The sequence below is a fragment of the Aotus nancymaae genome, unplaced genomic scaffold, assembly GCF_030222135.1.
Source record: "Aotus nancymaae isolate 86718 unplaced genomic scaffold, 86718_ANA_hifiasm-v0.15.2.pri h1tg000063l, whole genome shotgun sequence".
Taxonomy (NCBI): domain Eukaryota; kingdom Metazoa; phylum Chordata; class Mammalia; order Primates; family Aotidae; genus Aotus; species Aotus nancymaae.
Genome location: NW_026988477.1, coordinates 2,097,059 through 2,119,075, shown reverse-complemented (window position 1 = coordinate 2,119,075; position 22,017 = coordinate 2,097,059). Strand labels below are relative to the sequence as shown.

At 57.4% G+C, this 22,017-nt stretch overlaps 1 protein-coding gene across 1 annotated transcript in view; it reads right to left on the bottom strand.

Annotated features, from left to right (window-relative positions):
* Window positions 1-503: 503 nt before the first annotated feature.
* The window catches only part of NACC2 (NACC family member 2), a 44,950-nt gene continuing 23,436 nt past the window's right edge, over window positions 504-22,017 (bottom strand). The window contains exons 2-5 of the mRNA XM_021671442.2: window positions 8,322-8,486; window positions 5,604-5,709; window positions 4,964-5,061; window positions 504-3,731 (exon numbers count right to left, since the gene is read on the bottom strand). Of these exons, the coding sequence (XP_021527117.2) occupies window positions 3,220-3,731; window positions 4,964-5,061; window positions 5,604-5,709; window positions 8,322-8,486 (881 nt within the window). The 3' untranslated portion in view covers window positions 504-3,219. The remainder of the gene's footprint in view (window positions 3,732-4,963; window positions 5,062-5,603; window positions 5,710-8,321; window positions 8,487-22,017) is intronic.

Below are 22,017 nucleotides of genomic sequence, written 5' to 3'. Positions count from 1 at the left end.
GGGCCCAGCCAGGCACGGCCTGCCAGGCTCACAGTATCTGTCACACCTCCGGTCCCTCCTGGACCTCTGCACGCAACCCAGCTGCCTCCTGGGCCTGTCCCCTTGGGGAGAGGAGGGGAGGGCCGGGCAGGGCAGGAGAGGCACTGGATCCCAGGCCCGCCACCCGCCACGCGGCAGCCCCAACACGGTCCAGTCCCTTCTGTCGTCCTCAGAAGGCGCAGAGATAACGTAGCTCTGTAATAGATTCTCTATAGGATATGCGTATTGCTAATAGTCAGGCTTGGGGATAAAGGTGCGGACATCTCATAAATACTGATGGCTCGTCTCTCTACAAGGTCTGGATGAGTCAGGGTCACACTCACAGGACGGGACAACCCCGGATTCTGGAATTAGTCATCTCGTAAAAAAAGAAGGGAGGGGTCCGGCTTTCTTAATTGGTTTCCTTGGGAAAATGATCAAAGGATGCTAAGGCACTCTGGAAGGCCCTCCGAGCCCTTGCCGCCGCCCCCGCCCCGCAGCACATTCGGGACGCGGAGGGAGCGCACGGCAGGTCCGCTCAGCAGCCACGCACGTCCGCAGACACTCCCGACTCACGTCCACCACGGGACACATTAGTGCAAAATGCTCGGCCTGACCCACCCGGGGCACAGGGAGAGCTCAGAACCCATTCACATTACATTATTATTATTTACGTCTTACCTATAGATCTTGCCTTCCTTACCCAGAAAACAAAACAGACGGCGACTACAAACGAGCGAGGCGGGGCCACGGGACATCATTGTGCAGGCCTGAGCCGAGGTCAGGCATCCTCGGGCGGTGGCCGGCGGCTACCTCCCTGTCCTGGCCAAGGGTGGGGGACACCCACTTTGGAATGGAGGGCAGAGACAGCCCCCTTCTGTCAGCAGCGCCAGGCCCCCAGGATGGTCAAATTAAAGTGCAAATTTGGGTGTGGGGCAGATGAAGGAAACTCCAGAGGGAACTCAGGGCAGCTCACCCTCAGGTACCCGCCCCTGCACCACCCCATGGCCTCCTCCCAGCTCCGAGGAAAGCCTGGTCCAGGTTCCCAGGGGGCCCCATGGGGGCTCCAACCCCACCTGGGCCCAAGACAGGGGAGTAAGAGGCAGAGAGAGGCTCCCTCCAGGCTGGGTGGTTCTGAGTTCAGCAGAAGGTCCGGGTGCTCCGCACTGCTGAGCCACTTCCAGTCCCAGGAACGCAGGCCCTGGATGTGGGCCCTGAGGAACAGGTGGCGGGGCCGAGGTTGGCGTCCACATTGCCTGCCCATGGTCCCCTACCTCCTTCTGGAAAGCAACATATTTTTCTGGAGGGCAGGCACATGCTGGACCTGGCTGGAGGAAGCCCCACTGGAGGTCCCCCAGGGCAAGCCATGGGGTGGGCTGCGTGGCAGAAAGGAGCTGCCCAGTGGGAATGCGCTTCACCCACACCCTGAAGGTCCCTAGGCCAGGGCGCAGCACATGTGCCTCCCCTGGGTTGCTGCAGTGGGGAAGTGGGGTTCGCAGCTCGGCCACCGCTCGCCAGCCTGTGCGCACACGGGAGGGGGTGCTGCCGGGCGCAGGGGCGCTGGTTTTGCATGAGCAGATGGGGAAGCTGAGTTCTGGAGGGACAGAGGTGAGAAACAGACCTTTCAAGTCTTGGGATGGGGGGTTCCTCTGGCCACACCTGGGAAGGAAGGCTGCCCCTGGACAAGGGCACGGCCCCCAAAACAAAAGGGAGAAGCACCTGGGCAGGTGGCCACACCGGCACTGCACACAGGACTTCACACGGGCTGTGACCCCCACCGCTTAAAAAACAACAATTAAATTTCAAAGGAAGCACTCCAGCCTCAAACCAACCAGCCCCATCTTCCACGGGCCCTTCCTCCACTGTCCCTGGCCCCCCAGCATGCAGCCCCAACCCTCTGTCCCCTACCAGTGCCCACACCTGCAACTGCCCCAGCCCAGGCCTGACCTGGTCACCCCCGCCTGCAGCCTCAGGCACCCTCCATTGGCGAACACCCCGAAAGGCAGATGGGGTGCCCAGCATCGGGAGGACCACTTGCACCCTGGCCTAGCCCTAGCCGCCGCCTCTTGCCCGACTGGAACCCCCTTCCCCAGGCCTGGCCCTGAGCTCAGCTCCACACATGCTGGTAGCCCATCTGGGACCCCCTTTTCCCCCCAGTGGGAGACGAGTGGTCCCCGGCCCCAGGCGGGGGGCAGGGGGATGCGCTCTGACTGCCACAGATGATCCGCCCCAAGCCATGGTGGCTGGGGACAGTGACACCCATCCCACCCAAAGTTTTTGCTCTATTGAGTCTGAAAGTTTCTAAACCATATGTGAAATAGATCTAGGTTACGACAAAACCTAAAAAAACAAGACAAGCATAATCGCAAAGTGTCCGAGGCGGCAGAGGGCGGCATGGGCTACATCAGCTGCGCACGTCCCACGGGCGGGACCGTGGGAGGCCAGGCGGGGTCAGTGGTGCCCCGGGGGTCCGGGGACCGAGGGGCTGCAGAGCCGAGAAGGATCGGGCGAACAAGGACGGGGCGTGGGGGCAGAATAAAGTACCCTTTCCTCCACCCCTGAGGGGTGGCCACAGCCATCACTGCCCCTCACCGTGCCCCCTGCACATGCACACACGCACACACACACACACACACACACTCGTGCACACACCCCACACAGGTGGAGGGCCCCGTGGGCCTGGCCCCGAGTCTCAGAAAGAAGGAAAAATGAGGAGTTAGGGCCCTGGGGCCTGAGCCCTGCCCTGCCGCCCCAGAGGGGTTCATGGGTCAGGAAGCAAGGGTCAGTGACGCACAGCCCAGCCCCCACACCACAGGCCACCGCCGGCCCCTGCTTCATCTTCCAGGCAGAAGGAGCAGGAAGGGCGGGGAGGAAGGGGCAGGGCCGGGCACCAGGGGCCTGGCGGCCTCCGGCCCTCCCCGAGAAGGGGGAGGGAAGCCACACTTGGAGACTGACCTTGTGAATATCAAAAGGGAGCCCTGGCTCTTCCTCGCAGGAGGCTGCCAGTGGCCTAATTGTTTACAGTATAATGAATGCATTTGTTTCCTTCATCAATTTTAAATACAAGCAGAATAAAAATCACATTTTTCTCAGGCAACAGTAGCAGTTCAGTAGGTAAGTGGCTTGATCACATTTGTTTGTATTAGTATCGCATGCAAGCATCTCTGGTACTCGGTCCCTTGTGCAGCCACCCTGCTCCGCTTACAGAGTCCCTGCATAGGTGCCCTCCGGCCTCCGGGCCACGGCCGCCGGCGTCTGGGGCCTGCTGGGGCTGCCCCCGCCCTGCTCGAAGGGCTGCGGGGGGCTCTGGCCGCCGGCGGGCAGCGGCTCGGGGGCGGCCACCTCCTGGATGACCGAGCCGGCCCCGTCCACCTCCTCGCCGGCGTCGAAGGCGGGGTTGGCGGCGGCGCTCAGGTCGACATTCACGGCGTCAGTTCTCAGAGCCACGATGGTGGCGGCGTCGCTCCGCCGCTCGGCGTAGATGCGCTGCTCGAACACCTGTGCCGCGGCGGCGGGCGGGAACTCGGGGTCGAGGGGCGCGCTGGCGGCCGAGGAGCCCATGACCGTGCGGTACATCTCCACGCCCTCCGGCAGCATGGACTTGATCTTGGGCAGCCAGCGTTTGCGAACGCGGCGGGCGTTGGTGCACATGTCCGCGGCGATCACATTCATCTCGCTCTCCTTGAAGCTGGGGGCGAAGTTCTGACAGTACACTGTGAGGACGGGGCGGCATGTGCTCAGCCACCTGCCCACCGAGCGGCCCACCCCTCCCCAAGGCCACAGGACCATGGCACCCTGGATGAGCCTCCTCAGCCACTCCTGAGGCCCATGGGGACCATGTGACCACCTGGGGGGCTCCCGGGCTCAGCTAGAAGACCAGAGGTCACCTTTCTCACTGCTCGGCCCGGGAGGCCTCCCCGCCCCATTCCACTAGAACGGTCTCTGGCCTGATCGGGCCCTGAAGCCTTGGCCGCCTGCCAGCTGTGAGGCTCAGGCCCGTTTTTAACCTCTCCGGGCTTCCCCAGCCCCACCTGCTAAATAGGAACTGGTCAGAGGATCCCCGTCTCGGGAGCAACAAGAAGTGACGTGGTGGCTTGTGGAGACCCCTCCCTGTCCCAGTCTCAGTCCCAGCCTGGATGAGGGGAGCAACAGAAGGCGTCACCCTCACCACTTCAGGGACACTCGCCTCCTCCATCTCCAGCAGGAGCCCAGGCCAGTGCTGGGCCGTTCTCACAATGGCATCAAACCCAGAGGCAGGTCCCAGGGACCATGTCCGCCTCGGTCCTTCCCAGAATCTTCCCAGAGCCCCGGCTGCCACCCCACGCTTTGGGACTGTAATTGCTGCAAAGGGCCCTTTTTGCTCTAAAACAGAATTTGCCTCACGAGGGTTTTGTTTTTTGTTTTTTTTTTTTCTTTTTTTTTTAGGAAAAAAAACAAGATAGTGCTTCTTGTGCTGAGGGCCTCGGGAGGCTGTGCTCCTGGCCACCTGGTGCGAGCCGGGCAGCAGGCAGCCTCTTCCACATCTGGGGTGCGGGCCGGGGGCGGCGGTCTGCCCTGGAGATGGACCGGGCTCCGCCCCCACACGCCCAGGAGCGGGAGGCAGAAGCCGGCCGAACAGATGGCAAAGGCTCAAAATAACTGCAAAATGTAAATAAGGGGTTTTGTTCAAAAAGGAAAATTAGATCTATTTCACATATTAAAATAGTTTCGCAGCTGAATTCACCACGCTTGGAAACCTACCAAGAAGTTAACACCTCGAGACCTGGCTTCTGAGAGCTGCTCTTTTCTCGATCCTCAATCTTCCCCTCAATCCTGCAGCCATGCTCGGCCCCCGGAGGCGGAAGCTGCAGGTGGCCAGGACCACCCCCGGGGCCCACCCTGTCCTCCTCCGGCTGGGATCCGAGCCCCGCCCCAGTCCCCCACCCGGGAGACCCCAGGCGCTTACGTTTCACAGCGTTCAGGACCCGGCTGTCCAGTGGCTTCCGGCTGGGGTCGCTGGTGGACGAGCGGATGCCGGTCCCACAGCTGTTGGCCAGCGTGTTCCTGGTGGAGGGACCGGAAAGGCAGTCACGATGAGGACGACAGGGAGGGAGCCTGGAGGTGACCGCCTGCGCAAATGCCCTGCTGGGAGGCCACCTGGCCTCACCCTCGGCTGGTCTGTGTGCCCCAGGTCAGGATCTAGTGGCAGGAGCTGGCCCAACCACCCTCTAAGGGACAGGACAAAGGAAAAGCATCGGGGCAGAGAAGGTGACCGGGTGGCGGGGCTGCAGGGTGACCGGGTCAGTCCCCAGCCTTGTCCGAAGGGACTCGGAGGCGTCTGAGGAAGAGGCTGCGTCCCAGAGAAGGGTTCTCGGCCCATCCACACAACAGAGTACGTGCGGCTCTTCGCTCTTTTCTGTTGTGGGGGTTGTGTCCATAAAACCCTTTGAGAAAGGCCATGGAAGGTGGCCCCTCCAGGGCATGAAGTCAGGAATTCGAGGGGGCTTTCAGTGCCCGAACCCTGGACAATCACACAGCTCACAGCTACAGGAGCCAGAATTCTCTGCAGCCCCACTGTGCCCTCCAGCACCCCTGCCCCCACCTACCTGTCAAAGAAGGTGGCCAGAAGCCTCCGCAGCAGGACCTTGTGCTTCACCCCCGCGCAGAGGTGGCAGTTCATCAGCTGGCCGCGTGTGATGTACACCCCAGAGCCTGCAGCCGCCACACAGAAAAGGGGCTCGCGGCCTTCCCGGGACACTGGGGCCCAAAGAGGCGCAGAGAGGGGCGAGGGGGAGGGGGAGGAGAAGCTGGAGGCCTTTAGAACTTTTGCTTGGGCAGAAGCAATTTGAGGTCCCACCTGCTGGTCACCAGGGGAGGCCATGGCCAAGGCCAGCTCCAGCAGGTCCCAAGTCACACGTGGAATTAAGCGGGGGATGGGGAAAGCCAGGGCGCCCACCCTCCCCAATGAGCCCCGAACTCCAAGCTCTCCCTGCTACACGGAGGCCTCGGCCTCAGCCCCCTCCCTGGGAACACACTTTGTTGTTGTTTAGAGACAGGGTCTCACTCTGTTGCCCAGGCTGGAGAGCAGTGGGACAATCACGGCTCACTGTAGCCTCCACCTCCCGGGCTCCAGTGATCCTCCCCACTAAACCTCCTGAGTTGCTGGGACCACGGGCACCACCACCGTGCCCAGCTTTTTAATTTTTTTAGAGATGAAGTCTCCCTAACGTTGCCCAGGCTGGTCTTGAACTCCTGGCCTCAAGCAGCCTTCCCACTTCGGCCTCCCAAAGTGCTGGGATTCCAGGTGTAGAGCACCGCACCTGGCCGATGGGAACACTGTGAAGGGCTGACTCTGGCCCTGGCTCAGGGAAACACTCAGGTATTGCCTTTCTGCTCCTTCTCAGATACCCAAGGGCCTCAGCAACCACGAGGGAGATGCAAAGGCCTGGCTGGAGGGTGCGGCTGCAGCTTTCAGAGCCAGCGCTGACCTCCTCTGGGTGCGTGTGAAGGGGAAAACCAGCCGGGGCAGAGGTGTGGCCAGGGAGGTCCATGCTGTGCTATTTACCCTCGGAAACTTGGCCACACCCCAGCTGTCCCACCAGGATATGGATGAGGGCTGGGACCAGCAGCAGGACTGACCCTGCCGGGAACAATGGGAAGGGACTGTGTTCTGGGGACAGCCAGGCTCAATGACCACGGAGATGCCACATCCCGAAGGACACCGATGTCTAGATGCGCCCGCTTCCAGGAGCCCTGGGTGCCTGGCCTCTTCCTGCCACAGCCCCCGTCTCCTGCCCCCCCGCCCCCGCTACACGCCCTTCCTGCCAGGGTCCGGCTGGAGGAACTCTCCTGGGGAGCTCATAAACGTGAAGCACGTCTCCAACCCCATCAGCCCCACACCCCAAACACAGGCCACGGCTGCTGGAGGCTGGGGTGGCTGAGAGTGTCTTACCGGGACCACAGGACCACACCTACGTGGCAAGCCCTGGGGTCAACATGGCACCTGCACCCCATAGCCCAACCCCAGAGGCCCACCCAGCCCTGGTAGCCCAGCACGGCACTCCCCATCCAGAAGCAGTGTCAGGGCAGGGTGGGGGCTCAGGGCACAGCCAGGTGGGCCCCTACCCACCCCTCCTGGCCAGGGCAGCCCAGCACTACCAGGTCCAGCCCACTAGGCCACTCTTCCACAAGGACTGAAGTCCCTGGCAGCTGGAAGGGGAGGTCAGCCCAGGCCACTGGCAACCCTCAGGCGATGGCTCACACGTGGGGCACTCGTTCTGCTAGAAGGGAGGACCCAGAGATACTGCCCATGGCGTGGCCTTTGGGGGTGGACAGGGACTGGGCGGGGCTGGGGCAGCACTGCTCAGGCTGTGGCCAAGAAAAGCGCCTGAGGGCCCGAGCCTGGGGCTTCTTGGCAAACTGGGAAGAAATCACTGGAAAATGGCTCAACGGTCACCCGAGAGGATGCCCGTGGCACCACTTCCATCTTTTCCTTGAAGAGTCGTAAAAATCTACAAGGAGCTATGAGGCCAAAGGAATCCAACATGAGGGGCCGGGCACGGTGGCTCACGCCTGTAACCCCATCACTTTGGGAGGCTGAGGTTGGCGGATCACTTGAGGTCAGGAGTTCAAGACCAGCCTGGCCAACAGGGTGAAACCCAGTCTCTACTAAAAATATAAAAATTAGCTGGGCGTGGTGGTGGGCACCTGTAATCCCAGCTACTAGGGAAGCTGAGGCAGGAGAATCACTTGAACTCAGGAGGCGGAGGCTGCAGTGAGCCAAGATCGTGCCATTGCACTCCAGCCTGGGCGACAAGAGTGAAACTCTGTCTCAAAAAAGAAGAAGAAAAAAAAAAAGAATCCAACAGGAAAGATAAATATTCCTGAGTGAGGCCCGGCCCCATGGGCTCCTGGGCCCAGCCATGTTTATTCCACCAGAAGAACCTGCCTTGACCACAGCAACCACTCGGAACCTGGCTGTTACCCTCAAAGGCTGCAAGTGGACACTCAGGGGCAGGGGTGCTGGCACCCACACCAAACATGGTTTTATCTGTGACCTACATTAAAACACGTCGTGATTGCAGCCCCTGCCAATCAGGAGCACGACCAGCCCAGGGAATTCAATTAAAATGCTAAATTAATTCAATTGAATAACTCCTCTTAATGACACATTCTTCTAAAAGGAAATTACGGGAAATTTAAGATGTTCTTTTTTTTTTTTTTTGGACTGATTGGTGATGAGTTCATTGTTCAGAGCTCTGCCAAAAAAAAAATAAATGAGTGAGGACATTTGCATACAATAGATGGGTGGGAGGCGGCCTCACCTGCCACCAGCTCCAGCTTCTCGCCGGGGTCCCCCTCCGAGTAGAGCTTGGGGTGGCAGCGGTACCCGATCTGGCTGATGAGGCTGGCAGGCAGGGCCACAAGGTCGCGGCGGATGAGGACGCAGGAGCGGCTCTCCAGGGGCACTGGCTCAGGCTTCTCTTGCACTGTGGGCCCAGAACCAGCCTGGTCAGGTGGGCACCAGGGGCCAGACTGCTCTGTGCCTGCCCACCTGCCCTCCATGCTCCCCAGGCCCTGGGTTTGATCCACTCTGCCCACCTGGGCCCAGGTGAGGCCATACTGTGCTATTCTCCTGCTGGCCCGGGTCAGACTGGCATCAGCCTGCCCCCTCCCCACTTGGTGCCCTCCTGCCCTCCCTCACAGGGAAGCCCCTGTGAACGAGTGAGCAGAAGACGTGAGGGGAGGGTTGTCTGGACAGGCCCAGGGAATGAGCTGCTGAGGGCTGGCTCCCGGGAGGTGTATGCAGAGCCTGCCAGCCGTGCAGGAGTGACCGCTCAGCACTTGGGCCCCCGAAGGAGAGTACAGCGTGAGACAGGATGGAGGACGGCCACCTGTGGGGCCACGAAAACCACCTGGTGGAGGCGAGGCGGGGAGCTGGACAGGGGTGGCAGGTACTGTGGCCCCCAACTCCTCTCCCAGCAGCTCCCAGCAACGGGCAGTGGGGCATGGGCAGTGGGGCATGGCCACCCGACTCACAGGCAAGGACATGAGGATTCAGCGTGTCCAAGAACTCAGCCCCGGGATGGCGCTGGCCTGAGGAGCAGCAGCTCCCTAAACACTCACCGACAGCCAGGCCAGCGGCTGCACCACTGCCCCCAGGGGCAGCCTCCCTGCCGCACCCCCCCGACAGCTGGGGCAGATAACCGCCAGGGACCCTGTACCCACAAGACCTGCAGACGCACAGTGCACCCCGATGGGGGGCAGACAGCAGCCAGGAGCCCTGCACTCAGGACCTGCAGCTGCGCAGCGCCACCCCAATGGCACCGTGCATCAGAAATAGGCCCCTAGGAGGCTCCTGTGCCACACAGCCAGCGGTGCCACCCATGGTCCTCGGGCAGGACTCTGCTGTTGGGGTCAAGGAGCCCCTCTAGAGTGTTCATGGAGGGTCAGGGCCGAGACCCCTCATCTGACGACCACCTGGCACGCACCAGGCGCAGGGAGCCGAGGAAACACAGCCCTGCCCCCAAATCCTGCCTGGCAATACCTGGGCCCCCCACACTCCCACAGCCCCCCCACTTCCCTGTTGCCCGCCATGACTCCACCGCCCCGAATCCCAGGAAGCCTTGCAGGCCCCACCCTCACACGGGGGTCCTCACAGCCTGGCAGGGCTCCAGGGTGAAGATTGGCTCCCGTGAGTGGGCTCCCAGCGCTCACATGCCACCATGGACACTAGTCTGGCACGCCTCACACCCCAGCCTGACAGGCTGCCCGAACGGCCACGCTGCCCAGGTGAGGGCAGAGCACCGCCTCCCTCATTCCCGTGTCCCAGCACAAAAGGCAGGACCCCAAGAGGACCACCCATCTGGTCTGCTGCCTTCACTAGGGAATCCCCCTGCCCCGGGCTGGGCCCCTGCCCCCACTGCTGAGCTGCAAGGCCTGCAGGGAAGGCCCCACGGTCCAGCCTCCACCTGTCCGATCGCACGAGGGCGGCCTGCTGGTGGGAAAGGCCGTCGGGCCACCCAGGGCTGGGCTTTGCTTTGCTTGCCATGGGCAGGACACAGTTCCCTCGGCAGGCTCAGTGCGATGGGAAGTCCAGGATCTGCTGGTCCTAGATGTGCAGAGGGAGGGGCGGGGTGGAACCTGTGTATCCAGCAGGCTCAGGGCAGGCAGCTCCATGCAGATCCCGCCCGCGGCCGTGCCGGAATGCTCAGAGGCAGCTGCTCCTGACCATGCTGTCCCTGTTCCCCATCCCTCCAAACCATGACCCCCACACCTTGGAGAGTCAGAGAAAAACTCCGAAGGGGTGGCTGAGGCTTGGGGCATGGGGGTTGCCAAGGGGACTGCTGTGGAGCAGCCTCAGGAGGGCAGGAGGCAGGGAAGGTCCCAGAGTCACCAGGAGTCACCTTTGCACCGAGCCCCTGTCACGGAGGGGCAGGGCCGCTGGGCCCTGAGGGGCCAACATCTAGGTTACTGAGGACCCCACATCCCGAATCCACAATAAGAGTGCCACTGAAGGCCACGTGGGTACCACTATTGAGAGCCACGTGGGGTCTGAAATCGCCTACCCTGGATTCGCCCTGATACTCCCTCCCCAGGTTCCCACTCGCCCAGGACGAGCGTGGTGCACGCTGCGCCTGTCAGTCCCTCCAGGGAGGAGGGGGAGCTTCCCAAGGCCCACAGACACCCAAGCAGAGGCCAGAAAGGGGCCCCGAAAGCTGGGTGCACAGCCCCTGCCCGGCCGCTACAGGGGTTGGGCGGCATTTCCCGGCGGGCAGAGCACCGCAGAATAAGCCCAGAATTACCCGAGCGCTCAGGGAACACAGCAAAACAATCTGGGTGATATTTTAAAACATAATTACGCACCCCCACCCCCGGCAGCCTGCTGTGATTACACACGCAGAGGAGCAGCGCAGTGCGCGGCATTTACATAAAGAGTTCACCAACAGAAATAATTCCCCATCCACAACCACCTCGTCTCGAGATGTTTCTCTAAACAGCAGAAGTTGTTTGCGCTCGGCACGCCCGCCCCCCTGCCCAGCCCCTGCCGCGCTCCCCAAGAGCCAGAGACTGCCAGCACCAGGACGGCCAAAAAACCCTTTTCTATTTCTGCCTTACCGAGCACTGGCTGCCGTGGGCTATACATACCCGGCCCCATCGAGGCTCATCTGCGGAGGTGCCTCCGATGTCTCCCCGCAGCCACCCCTCCCGACCCCCAACTCGTCCTCTGCAGGAGCTGAGCTTCAGGGTCCAAGTTACAACTGGGTTTTGAAAGAAAACCCAGAGAGAGACTTGTTCACGCAGAGATAGGACGGCTCATCCCTGGTGGCCCCTGGATGGGCCATTCAGAGGCCCCATGAGTCGGGGCCAGTGCTGGGTTCCCAGGGTGGCAGGAGGCCCCTCGATGGGCATGTGAGCAGGGAAGAGGCCCCCTCTGGTCACACCAAGGTCCCTCCTGAGTCTGGGTCTCAGGTATTGGGGGACCCCATGGCCTCCTGTCACCCCAGGATTGGCCACCATAGCAAAACTGCCGCCTTCACCCGAGAGCCCTGTGAAGAAACTCAGGTGCCAGGATGGTGCCCTCCAAACCTCTCGGCACACTGACACCTGGGAACAGCTCATAAAGAGCAATGAGCCAACTGCATGGAGGTGAGCAACCGCTCCCCAAGGGGAGGGTGCACCAGGCTCACAATGGGAGGGCCCAGAGCAGCAGCCGCCTGGGTAGCAGGACGCAGCCACCGAGGGCGGGCGGGCGGGCGCCTCCCTGAACCACACAGGGCAAAGCAAACACAAGGACGAATGTTGCCTGGGATGTGGGGTGGGGCCTTCAGGGATCTAGAAGGAGCCCTGCTGCTTCCAGCCTGGGGACACTAGGGGGACCTGGCAGAGGGCGGCTGAGCCTGGAGGACACCATGCTCAGGAAGCAGCCAGACACAAAGGGACACGTCCCGGGGCTCCACTCGCAGGGAGCCCCTGGAGTCGTCAGGTCCACAGAGGTGGGAAACAGAGGGTGGGTGCCGGGGCTGTGTCGGGGAACGGGAGGGACCGTTTCATGGGGATGGGAGGTTCATCTGGGGAAGATGGGAAGTTCTGGACCGGCGACAGTGATGGTCACACAACAGTGGGACGTGCTCAGCACCGCGGAACTGTGTGTGTAAAAGCCACTGCAATGGCCAACCTTCTGTGCACTTTACCACAGTCACAACACTCAGAAAGAACGCACGGACGTCAGGAGGAGGGGTCGTGCTGGCCCGGAGGGAAACCAGGTCTCACTGGCCTCGCCCCGACCCTTCTCAACTCCCCAGTCACTGACTGGGCTCTGAAGGCTCCACACCCACCCCAGGCAGAACATGCGAGAACCCCGCCCACGGGACAGCACCACGTCCTGGGTGGCGAGCCCCGTTCCCATCCCCAATTTGGAATGTGTCACTGAGGACTCACCCAGGTGACACCCTCAGAGATGGCACAGGCAGCCCCACCAAGGGAGTCCCTGCGGACATGGGTGGCAGCTGGTGAGTGGCAGGGTCATCTGGGCGGGGGTGGGAGGGAGAGGGGGAGGCCCACTCCTAAAAGTATACGACATTTGTTAAAACGCAGAACAAGAAAAGAAACCCCTAGTCCTTGATGACGTAGAAACGTACAACTTAAATCCAAATGGACAGAAAAAGTGCTGAATCACACTGATTTGAAGACCTCCTGTAAAGCTCCAGTCATTAAGCCTGCTCGGTTCAGGGAAGTGGACAGACAGGTCAGCGGCACAGAACAGGAGGCCCACACACGGACCCACACACCACAGACCCACACGCCACAGACCCACACACAGACCCACACGCCACAGACCCACACGCAGACGCACACGCCACAGACCCACACACAGACCCACACGCAGACGCACACGTCACAGACCCACACACAGACCCACACACAGATCCACACACCACAGACCCACACGCAGACGCACACGCCACAGACCCACACACAGACCCACACACAGACCCACATACCACAGACCCACACGCCACAGACCCACACACAGACCCACACGCCACAGACCCACACGCAGACGCACACGTCACAGACCGACACACAGACCCACACACAGACCCACACACCACAGACCCACATGCCACAGACGCACACGCCACAGACCCACACGCCGACCCACACACCACAGACGCACACGCCACAGACGCACACGCCACAGACCCACACTCAGATGCACACGCCAGACCCACACACAGACCCACACGCCACAGACCCACACGCAGACCCAAACGCCACAGACGCACACGCCACAGACGCACACGCCACAGACCCACACGCAGACGCACACGCCACAGACCCACACGCAGACGCAGACGCACACGCCACAGACCCACACGCAGACGCACACGCCACAGACCCACACGCAGACGCACACGCCACAGACCCACACGCAGACACACATGCCACAGACCCACACGCCGACCCACACGCAGACGCACACGCCACAGACCCACACGCAGACCCACACGCCACAGACCCACGCACAGACCCACACGCCACAGACCCACACACAGACCCACATGCCACAGACCCACACGCCACAGACGCACATGCCACAGACCCACACGCCACAGACCCACACACAGACCCACACGCCACAGACCCACACACAGACCCACACGCCGCAGACCCACACGCCACAGACGCACATGCCACAGACCCACACACAGACGCACACGCCACAGACCCACACGCAGACGCACACACCACAGACCCACACGCAGATGCACATGCCACAGACCCACACGCAGATGCACACGCCACAGACCCACACGCAGATGCACACGCCACAGACCCACACACAGATCCACACGCCACAGACGCACACGCCACAGACCCACACGCAGACGCACACGCCACAGACCCACACGCAGACGCACACGCCACAGACCCACACACAGACCCACACGCCACAGACCCACACGCAGACGCACACGCCACAGACGCACACGCCACAGACGCACACGCCACAGACCCACACACAGACCCACACACAGACGCACACGCCACAGATGCACATGCCACAGACCCACACGCAGACGCACACGCCACAGACCCACACGCAGACCCACACACAGACCCACACACAGATGCACACGCCACAGATGCACACGCCACAGACCCACACGCAGACGCACACGCCACAGACCCACGCACAGACCCACACACAGACCCACACGCCACAGACGCACATGCCACAGACCCACACGCAGACACACACGCCACAGACCCACACACAGACGCACACGCCACAGACCCACATGCAGACGCACACGCCACAGACCCACATGCAGACCCACACGCCACAGACCCACACACAGACCCACACGCCACAGACCCACACACCACAGACGCACATGCCACAGACCCACACGCAGACGCACACGCCACAGACCCACACGCAGATGCACACGCCACAGACCCACACGCAGACGCACACGCCACAGACGCACACGCCACAGACGCACACGCCACAGACCCACATGCCACAGACGCACACGCCACAGACCCACACGCAGACCCACACGCAGACGCACACGCCACAGATGCACACGCCACAGACCCACACGCAGACGCACACGCCACAGACCCACACGCCGACCCACACGCAGACGCACATGCCACAGACCCACACGCAGACCCACACGCCACAGACCCACGCACAGACCCACACGCCACAGACCCACACACAGACCCACACGGCACAGACCCACACACAGACCCACGTGGCCACGCTCGATCGGTTTTTGACAAAGGTGCACCAGCCGTTCCACAGAGGAGGTGGCAGCCTTCACAAATGGGGCCAAGCAACTGGCCGTCCACATGCACGGCACCAAACCCCCTCCGTCTCAGCCCCGCACCCCACGCAAAAACTGATCAGGGAGCTAAGTGGAAAACACAAATCTTTTAGAAGAAAACAGAGAGAGATCCAAGATGGCTGATGATTAGCAGCTCGGGCACGTACCTCCCAGTGAAAGCGCAAAGAACGAGAGGACGCCACACTTTCAGACGAATATTTGTTGCTCACGGACCAGGAGATTCCCAGTGGAGGAGCCTCACGGGTCGCCAGGGCGACTCTTGTGGCCGGCGTGGTGGTTTTGCTGGTGCCTTAGCACGCCAGTTCTTGGTGCAGAGTCCGGAGATTCCCGGGCAGAAAAGCACCATCAATCTTAACACCACTGTTTTGGCCGGCTCAGTGGATTGCTCAGATCTCGGCGCAGGGAATCAACAAGTTGGACGTCAGAGACCCAGTTAGAAAGCCGGTAATTATAAAGACGACAGACGGACAAATATATAATGAAGGGAAGAAACCAGCGTAAAAAGGTAGAGAATACTCAAAATCAGAATGCCTCTCCCTCTACAGGGGATTGCAATTCCTCATCAGTAACGGAACAAGGCTTAATAGATTACACGTGTGTTCCAATAACAGAAGCAGGTTTCAAAACGTGGGTGATAAGAAACTTCTGTGAAGTAAAAGAACTTGTTCTAACCCAATGCAAAGAAACTAAGAACCTTGAAAAAAGGTTTGACGAACTGTTAACGAGAATGGACAATTTAGAGAAGAATATAAGTGAATTGATGGAGCTGAAAAACACAACACAAGAACTTCGTGAAGCATGCACAAGTTTAAACAGTCGAATTGATCAAACAGAAGGAAGGATATCAGAAGTCGAGGACCAGCTCAGTGAAATGAAACGAGAAAACAAGAATGCAGAAAAAAGGATGAAAAGGAATGAGCAAAGTCTCCAGGAAATATGGGACTATGTGAAAAGACCTAATTTACGTTTGATAGGTGTACCTGAATGTGATGAAGAGAATGAATCCAAGTTGGAAAATACTCTTCAGGATATCATTCAGGAAAATTTTCCCAACCTGGCAAGGCAGGGTAATATTCAACTCCAGGTAATACAGAGAACACCACAAAGATATTCTTCAAGAAGACCAACCCCAAGGCACATAATCGCCAGATTTATTAGGGTTGAAATGAAGGAGAAAATACTAAGGGCAGCCAGAGAGAAAGGTCAGGTTACCCATAAAGGGAAACCTATCAGACTTACAGCAGATCTCTCAGCAGAAAGCCTACAAGCCAGAAAAGAGTGGGGACCAATATTTAACATCCTTAAAGAAAAGAACTTTCAACCCAGAATTTCCTATCCAGCCAAACTAAACTTTATGAGCGAAGGAAAAATTAAATCTTTTGCGAACAAACAAGTACTTAGAGAGTTCACCACCACCAGGCCTGCTTTACAAGAGCTTCTGAAAGAAGCACTATACATATAAAGGAACAACCAATATCAGCCTTTCCAAAAATATATCAAAAAGCAAAGAACTTTAACACAATAAAAAATTTACATCAACTAATGGGCAAAACAGCCAGCTAGCATCAAACGCCAGTATTAAACCTATATATATTTTAATTGGATAAAAAGCCAAAACCCATCGGTATGCTGCATCCGGGCCCATCTTACATGCAACAATACACAAAGACTCAGAGAGAAGGAGGAAGATTTACCAATCAAACAGAGAGTAAAAATAAACTAATAAACAAAAAACAGGAGATGCAATTCTCGCCTCTGATAAAGTAGACTTTAAAGCAACAAAGATCAAAAGAGGCGAGGAATGACATTACATAATGGCAAAAGGATCAATGCAACAAGAAGAGCTAACGATTCATAGATCAACGAGACAGAAAATTAACAAGGATATTCAGAACTTGAACTCAGACCCGGAACAAGTAAACTTAATAAACATTTATAGAACTCTCCACTTCAAATACACAAAACATACATTACCACCTCACACCTATTCCAAAGGTGACTATATAATTGGAAGTAAATCACTCCTCAGTAATCGCATAGCATTTCATAGGTTTAAATTAAATATTGGTTGGCTGTTTGTTTGTTATCTTCTTCCCTTATTCCTTCCTGACTACATCATTAAGTATAATTATCAGTATAAAAGAGGTTTTCAATACCCATTACTAAATTGCATTCTAGCCTGGGCAAGAAAGCAATACTCCCATTCTCTCTCCCTCTTTCTTTTCCTTCTCCCTCCTCCCCATTCTCTCTCTCTCTTTCTCTTCCTTTTTCCTCTTTCCTATTCTCTCTCAAAAAAAAAAAAAAAGAAAGAAAACAGCAGGCAGAAGGTCTTTCTGATCTTACGTTACGCTGAAGCCTTAGACACGACCCCCAAAGCACAGTCCACAATGGGAATGACTGACAAGCGGGCATACATCAAAATGAAAAACTTCTGATCTGTGAGTGACTTGTCTTCACTCACTACAGGACAAGTTCGCTACATTCTGGAGGAAAATACTTGCAAATCACATATCTGACAAAGGGCTTGCATCGAAAAAATATAAAGAAATCTCAAAACTCAACAGTCAAAAACAAACAATCCAGTTTCAAGAATGGGCAAAAGATTTGCACAGACTCCCCGCCAGGGGACTCACAGATGGAAATTAGCAGATGAAAAGGCACACGGCACCCTTAGCCACCCGACAGAGGCAAATCAAGCCATGACGCAGTCCCACCTCCCAGTGTGGCAAAACGTAAAAACGCCAACACCACCAAGTGCCGGCAAGGACGAGGGGCAGCTGGGATGTCCTGCTGTCACCAGGGAGAGGGCAGAGTGGCATGGCCACCACTCCGGAGAAGGAGGTGGTTTCTTATCAAGTTCCACATACACTTATGACCCAGCAATTATACTTCTAGGTATTTGCCCAAGAAAACTGGGAACTTAGCTCCAAAGACAGCCTGCACGGGAACGCTTATCCCTGCTGTTCACGAATGCCCCAGGCTAGACGCAGCCCGCAGGTCCTGCCACGGGCCTGTGGACAAAGGCACCGGAACCATCCACACGACGCGCTGCTGCTTTTCCACTTAGCTCCCTGATCAGTTTTTGTGTGGGGTGCGGGGCTGAGGTGGAGGGGGTTCTGGTGCCATGCGTGTGGACGGCCAGTTGCTCGGCCCATTTGTGAAGGCTGCCACCTCCTCCGTGGAACAGCTGGTGCACCTTTGTCAAAAACCAATCGAGCGTGGCCACGTGGGTCCCTTTGTGGACGGCCTCCTGTTCTGTGCTCGAACAGGGTCACCGTTGGGCCCAGAGCTTCTGGCAGAGAGGGGGGCTCACCCTGCTGGTCAGTGTCCCCAGGGCCTGGCACCCAGTATGCGCCTAACACAAAGTCCTCATCACTACCAGCGCTGGCTGGGGCAGTGCCCCTGCCACCCTCCAGAAAGACCAGAAATGACTTCAACGCTGTACTTGCTGGAAGCACAGAGGCCACAATTGTAAGGCATGCCATTTTCTTATGTGCCACAGAGCAAAGGTGCCACCAATTTAACCACACCACACCACAACTGGGAAGGCAAAACCATCACAAATTCAACCACGACATGCCTGTAAGCCACGGCCCATTTCATGGATGCTGAGACATGGGAAATGCACAAAAGCCCAACCAGGAATGCCAGGAGGAAGAACAGTGAAGGCGGAGAGGGGCATTGAAGGCAGGGAGGGAGGAGCCGTGCACACATCCTCGCCTCTGTGGTCTCCTGGGAACCTGGAGAGAAAGGTACTCGCTGGTCTCTTGAGTCCCTGTGCCCACGCTCATGGGCACAGCTGCAGGGGAAGATGTGGGGGCCAGTAAGAGATGGGATCCTCCCCGGCACCCCCAGGGGGCCAGCATAATCCTGCAGCCCGCCAGGGCACCTGGGCCTGCTCGGCCGACCCCACTGTGCAGCTCTCAGAGCACATGTGATCCCTGAGTGACTGGGACCCTCTGAGCTGCTCGATCAGCTCAACGGTCCCATCAAACCTGGCCCCTACCCTGCCCGACCCACACACCAGGCCAGTGCCCTCCCTAGAGCTGAGGCTCCCTCCAGGCCTGGCAGGTGCTGTTGTCTTATCTCCTACAAATCCCAGCACCGTTCCTGCCAGCACCAAGCCTGGTCCTGGAGACTCGAGAAGTCCCCACGTCGTCCAAGCCTCCGCAGGGGTCCCAGTGGTTATGTTTATTAAAGCTGATCTGACTGCGTCACGCTCCTGCTCCACATCCATCCACACGTTGCTGAGACTCGCCCAAGGGCGTCATCAAGACAGCAGGCGGCCCCGCCTTTGCAAGACTTGTCCAGCCGTGGGCATGGGTTCTACCAACCCTACCTACCGCAGCACGTGGTACGGGTCACCGTGAAGATACTAGCAGGGCTGTGTGTGTGGTAAGAATGACGACCAGGACACTAAGGACAAATGAGTATCAATGCATGGGATGGTGCCCACACCACACAGGTGCGTACCCACCACCGTATACATGTGCACGCCCCCCCACACACATGCAACCCCCCCACACACACGTGCACATGCATCAGTCATGGAGGAAGCCCCCAGGATGTGTGCCAGCTGTGAATTCCTCCAGGAGACAGTGTATGTGTGAGGACCGCAGGGGAGAATGGCTTTCACTCCATGACCTTTTCCTAGTCTTTAAGACAGTGAACACACATTAGCTATGCAAAAATAAACATATTTAACTTTTAAAACGCCCCAGAGGCTCCCATCGTGGATATGAGGGAGCAGCCAACATCGGACTAACTCCCTCATCAAAAACAACTTTTAAAACTATCAAAAAACTAACTGAAACCCTAAGAGGCCGAGATCTGGAGGACAGGGACCTCCCAGCCCTGGGGAGGAGCAGACGGAGGCGGCAGGGCCCGGAGCCGGGGGCCTCTGGGGGCAGTTTCGGAACTGTCCCTTGGATGTTTGCTGACTACTAAGTAGCCACGTGTACAGGCCGCAACTGAGTGAAAACAACGGCCACGAAACTAAAAACAATGGGATTTAGAATTTGGCCTCTTGTGTACCGGAGAGATGAAACCGGACTGATTTCAGGGCCAGCCAAGACGAGGGTTCTGGGGAACACCAAGCTTCCAGCTGAGGTCCTGGAAGGTCTGGGGTGTGGGGGCAAACCAGACACGCCCAGCCTTGGCTGGCATGGGCACGGGTGCTGCTGGATGGCACAGATTTCCTCTCACTGCAGACCTTCAATCAGCAGTCTCCAGATCCTTTCTGGAGTATCCTGCTTAGGGCTTCTCACGCTTTTCACACCACGTCCGGCTGTCCATAAGAAAGGGCCAGGAATCCCAGAAAGCAGCCCCAAATGATAGAAACCAAGTAAGAGACGTTAGACGTGGACCCATGGACCAAATGATAAAAAACAATTTACAAAAGGACATCAGACAATTAGCAGACACCAACTTTAAAGTAACAATTCTTACTGTGTACAAGAAATGCAGGCAATTAGATGGAAAATTTCACCAGAAAACTAGAATCGACAAAAAGGATTAAGTCCTATAAAAAAAAATGCAGCTGGGTGAGGTTGGTCACACCTGTAATCCCAGCACTTTGGGAGGCTGAGGTGGGCAGATCATTTGAAGCAAGGAGTTTGAGAAAGCCGGGCCAACATGGTGAGACCTCGTCTCTATTAAAACTACAAAAAAAATTAGCCGGGTGTGGGGGTGTGCACCTGTAGTCCCAGCTACTCAGGAGGTTGAGGCAGGAGAATCGCTTGAACCTGGAAGGCAGAGGTTGCGGTGAGCTGAGATTATACCACTGCACTCCTGAACTGGAAAATAATTTAATAATACAAAATACCCAGATTGACACAGAATAAGAAAGAACAGGCTGGGCACGGTGGCTCACACCTGTAACCCCAGCACTTTTGGGAGGCTGAGGTGAGCAGGTAACTTGAGGTTGGGAGTTCAAGACCAGCCTGGTCAACATGGCAAAATTCCGTCTCTATTAAAACTACAAAAAAAATTAGCCGGGTGTGGGGCTGTGCACCTGTAGTCCCAGCTACTCAGGAGGTTGAGGCAGGAGAATCGCTTGAACCTGGAAGGCAGAGGTTGTGGTGAGCTGAGATTACACCACTGCACTCCAGCCTGGGTGACAGAGCAAGACTTCATCTCAAATACAAAACAAAACAAAAATCCAACAACTGACATTATGAACTCAAAAAAATGACTTAGGGGAAAATTAAACAGTGCAGATGAGATTTGTGAACTGGAAAATAATTTGATACAAAATACCCAGATTGACGCAGAGTAAGAAAGAATAGGCTGGGCACGGTGGCTCACGCCTGTAACCCCAGCACTTTTGGGAGGCTGAGGTGGGCAGGTAACTTGAGGTTGGGAGTTCAAGACCAGCCTGGTCAACATGGCAAAATTCTGTCTCTAGTAAAAATACAAAAAATTAGCCGGGTGTGGTGGTGTGCACCTGTAATCCCAGCTACTTGGGAGGCTGAGTTAGGAGAACTGCTTGAACCCGGAGGTCGGGGGGTGCAGACGTTGCAGTGAGCCAAGATGGTGCCACTGCACTCCAGCCTGGGCAACAAGAGTGAATCTCAAAAAAAAAGAAAAGAAAATACAGGAAACAGAATAAAAGACACATGGAACACGTAGGACTTGGGAAAAGCCTAACGTCCATGCGACTGGAGCCCCAGAAGGAGAGGAGGCTGAGGCTGTGACGAGACAGAGAAGTCCCCAGACCAACCAAGGACACAGAGTCCCATGAAGAAGGAAAGAAAGTGATCTCAGAGAGGAGCGAGGTAACGCGGGAGAAAGTGGAAAGCATGGGGGGAAATGTGCAGATAAACAGAAACACAACGACCACTAGGCAGCAGGCCTAGTGGTGCTTAGAACACACACGGAATTGACACACAGAACATTCCAACTCAGGATGGATGCTGAAACCCCTAACCTACAAGAATAGCAGAAAAACTTAAAATAAGCACATAAAGGGAAAAATGGAATAGAATACCTGATAAACCAGAAAGGAGGGGCAAGGAAGGAGAAGCAGTAGAAGGTCAGAGGGGAAGAGCAGAGACCTCAGGATGCGACCCAGCAAAGTCAGCGACCACGTGCAATGGAACTCAAGAAAACACTCCAATCGAAAACAATGCTTGCTGGCTGGGCGCGGCGGCTCGCA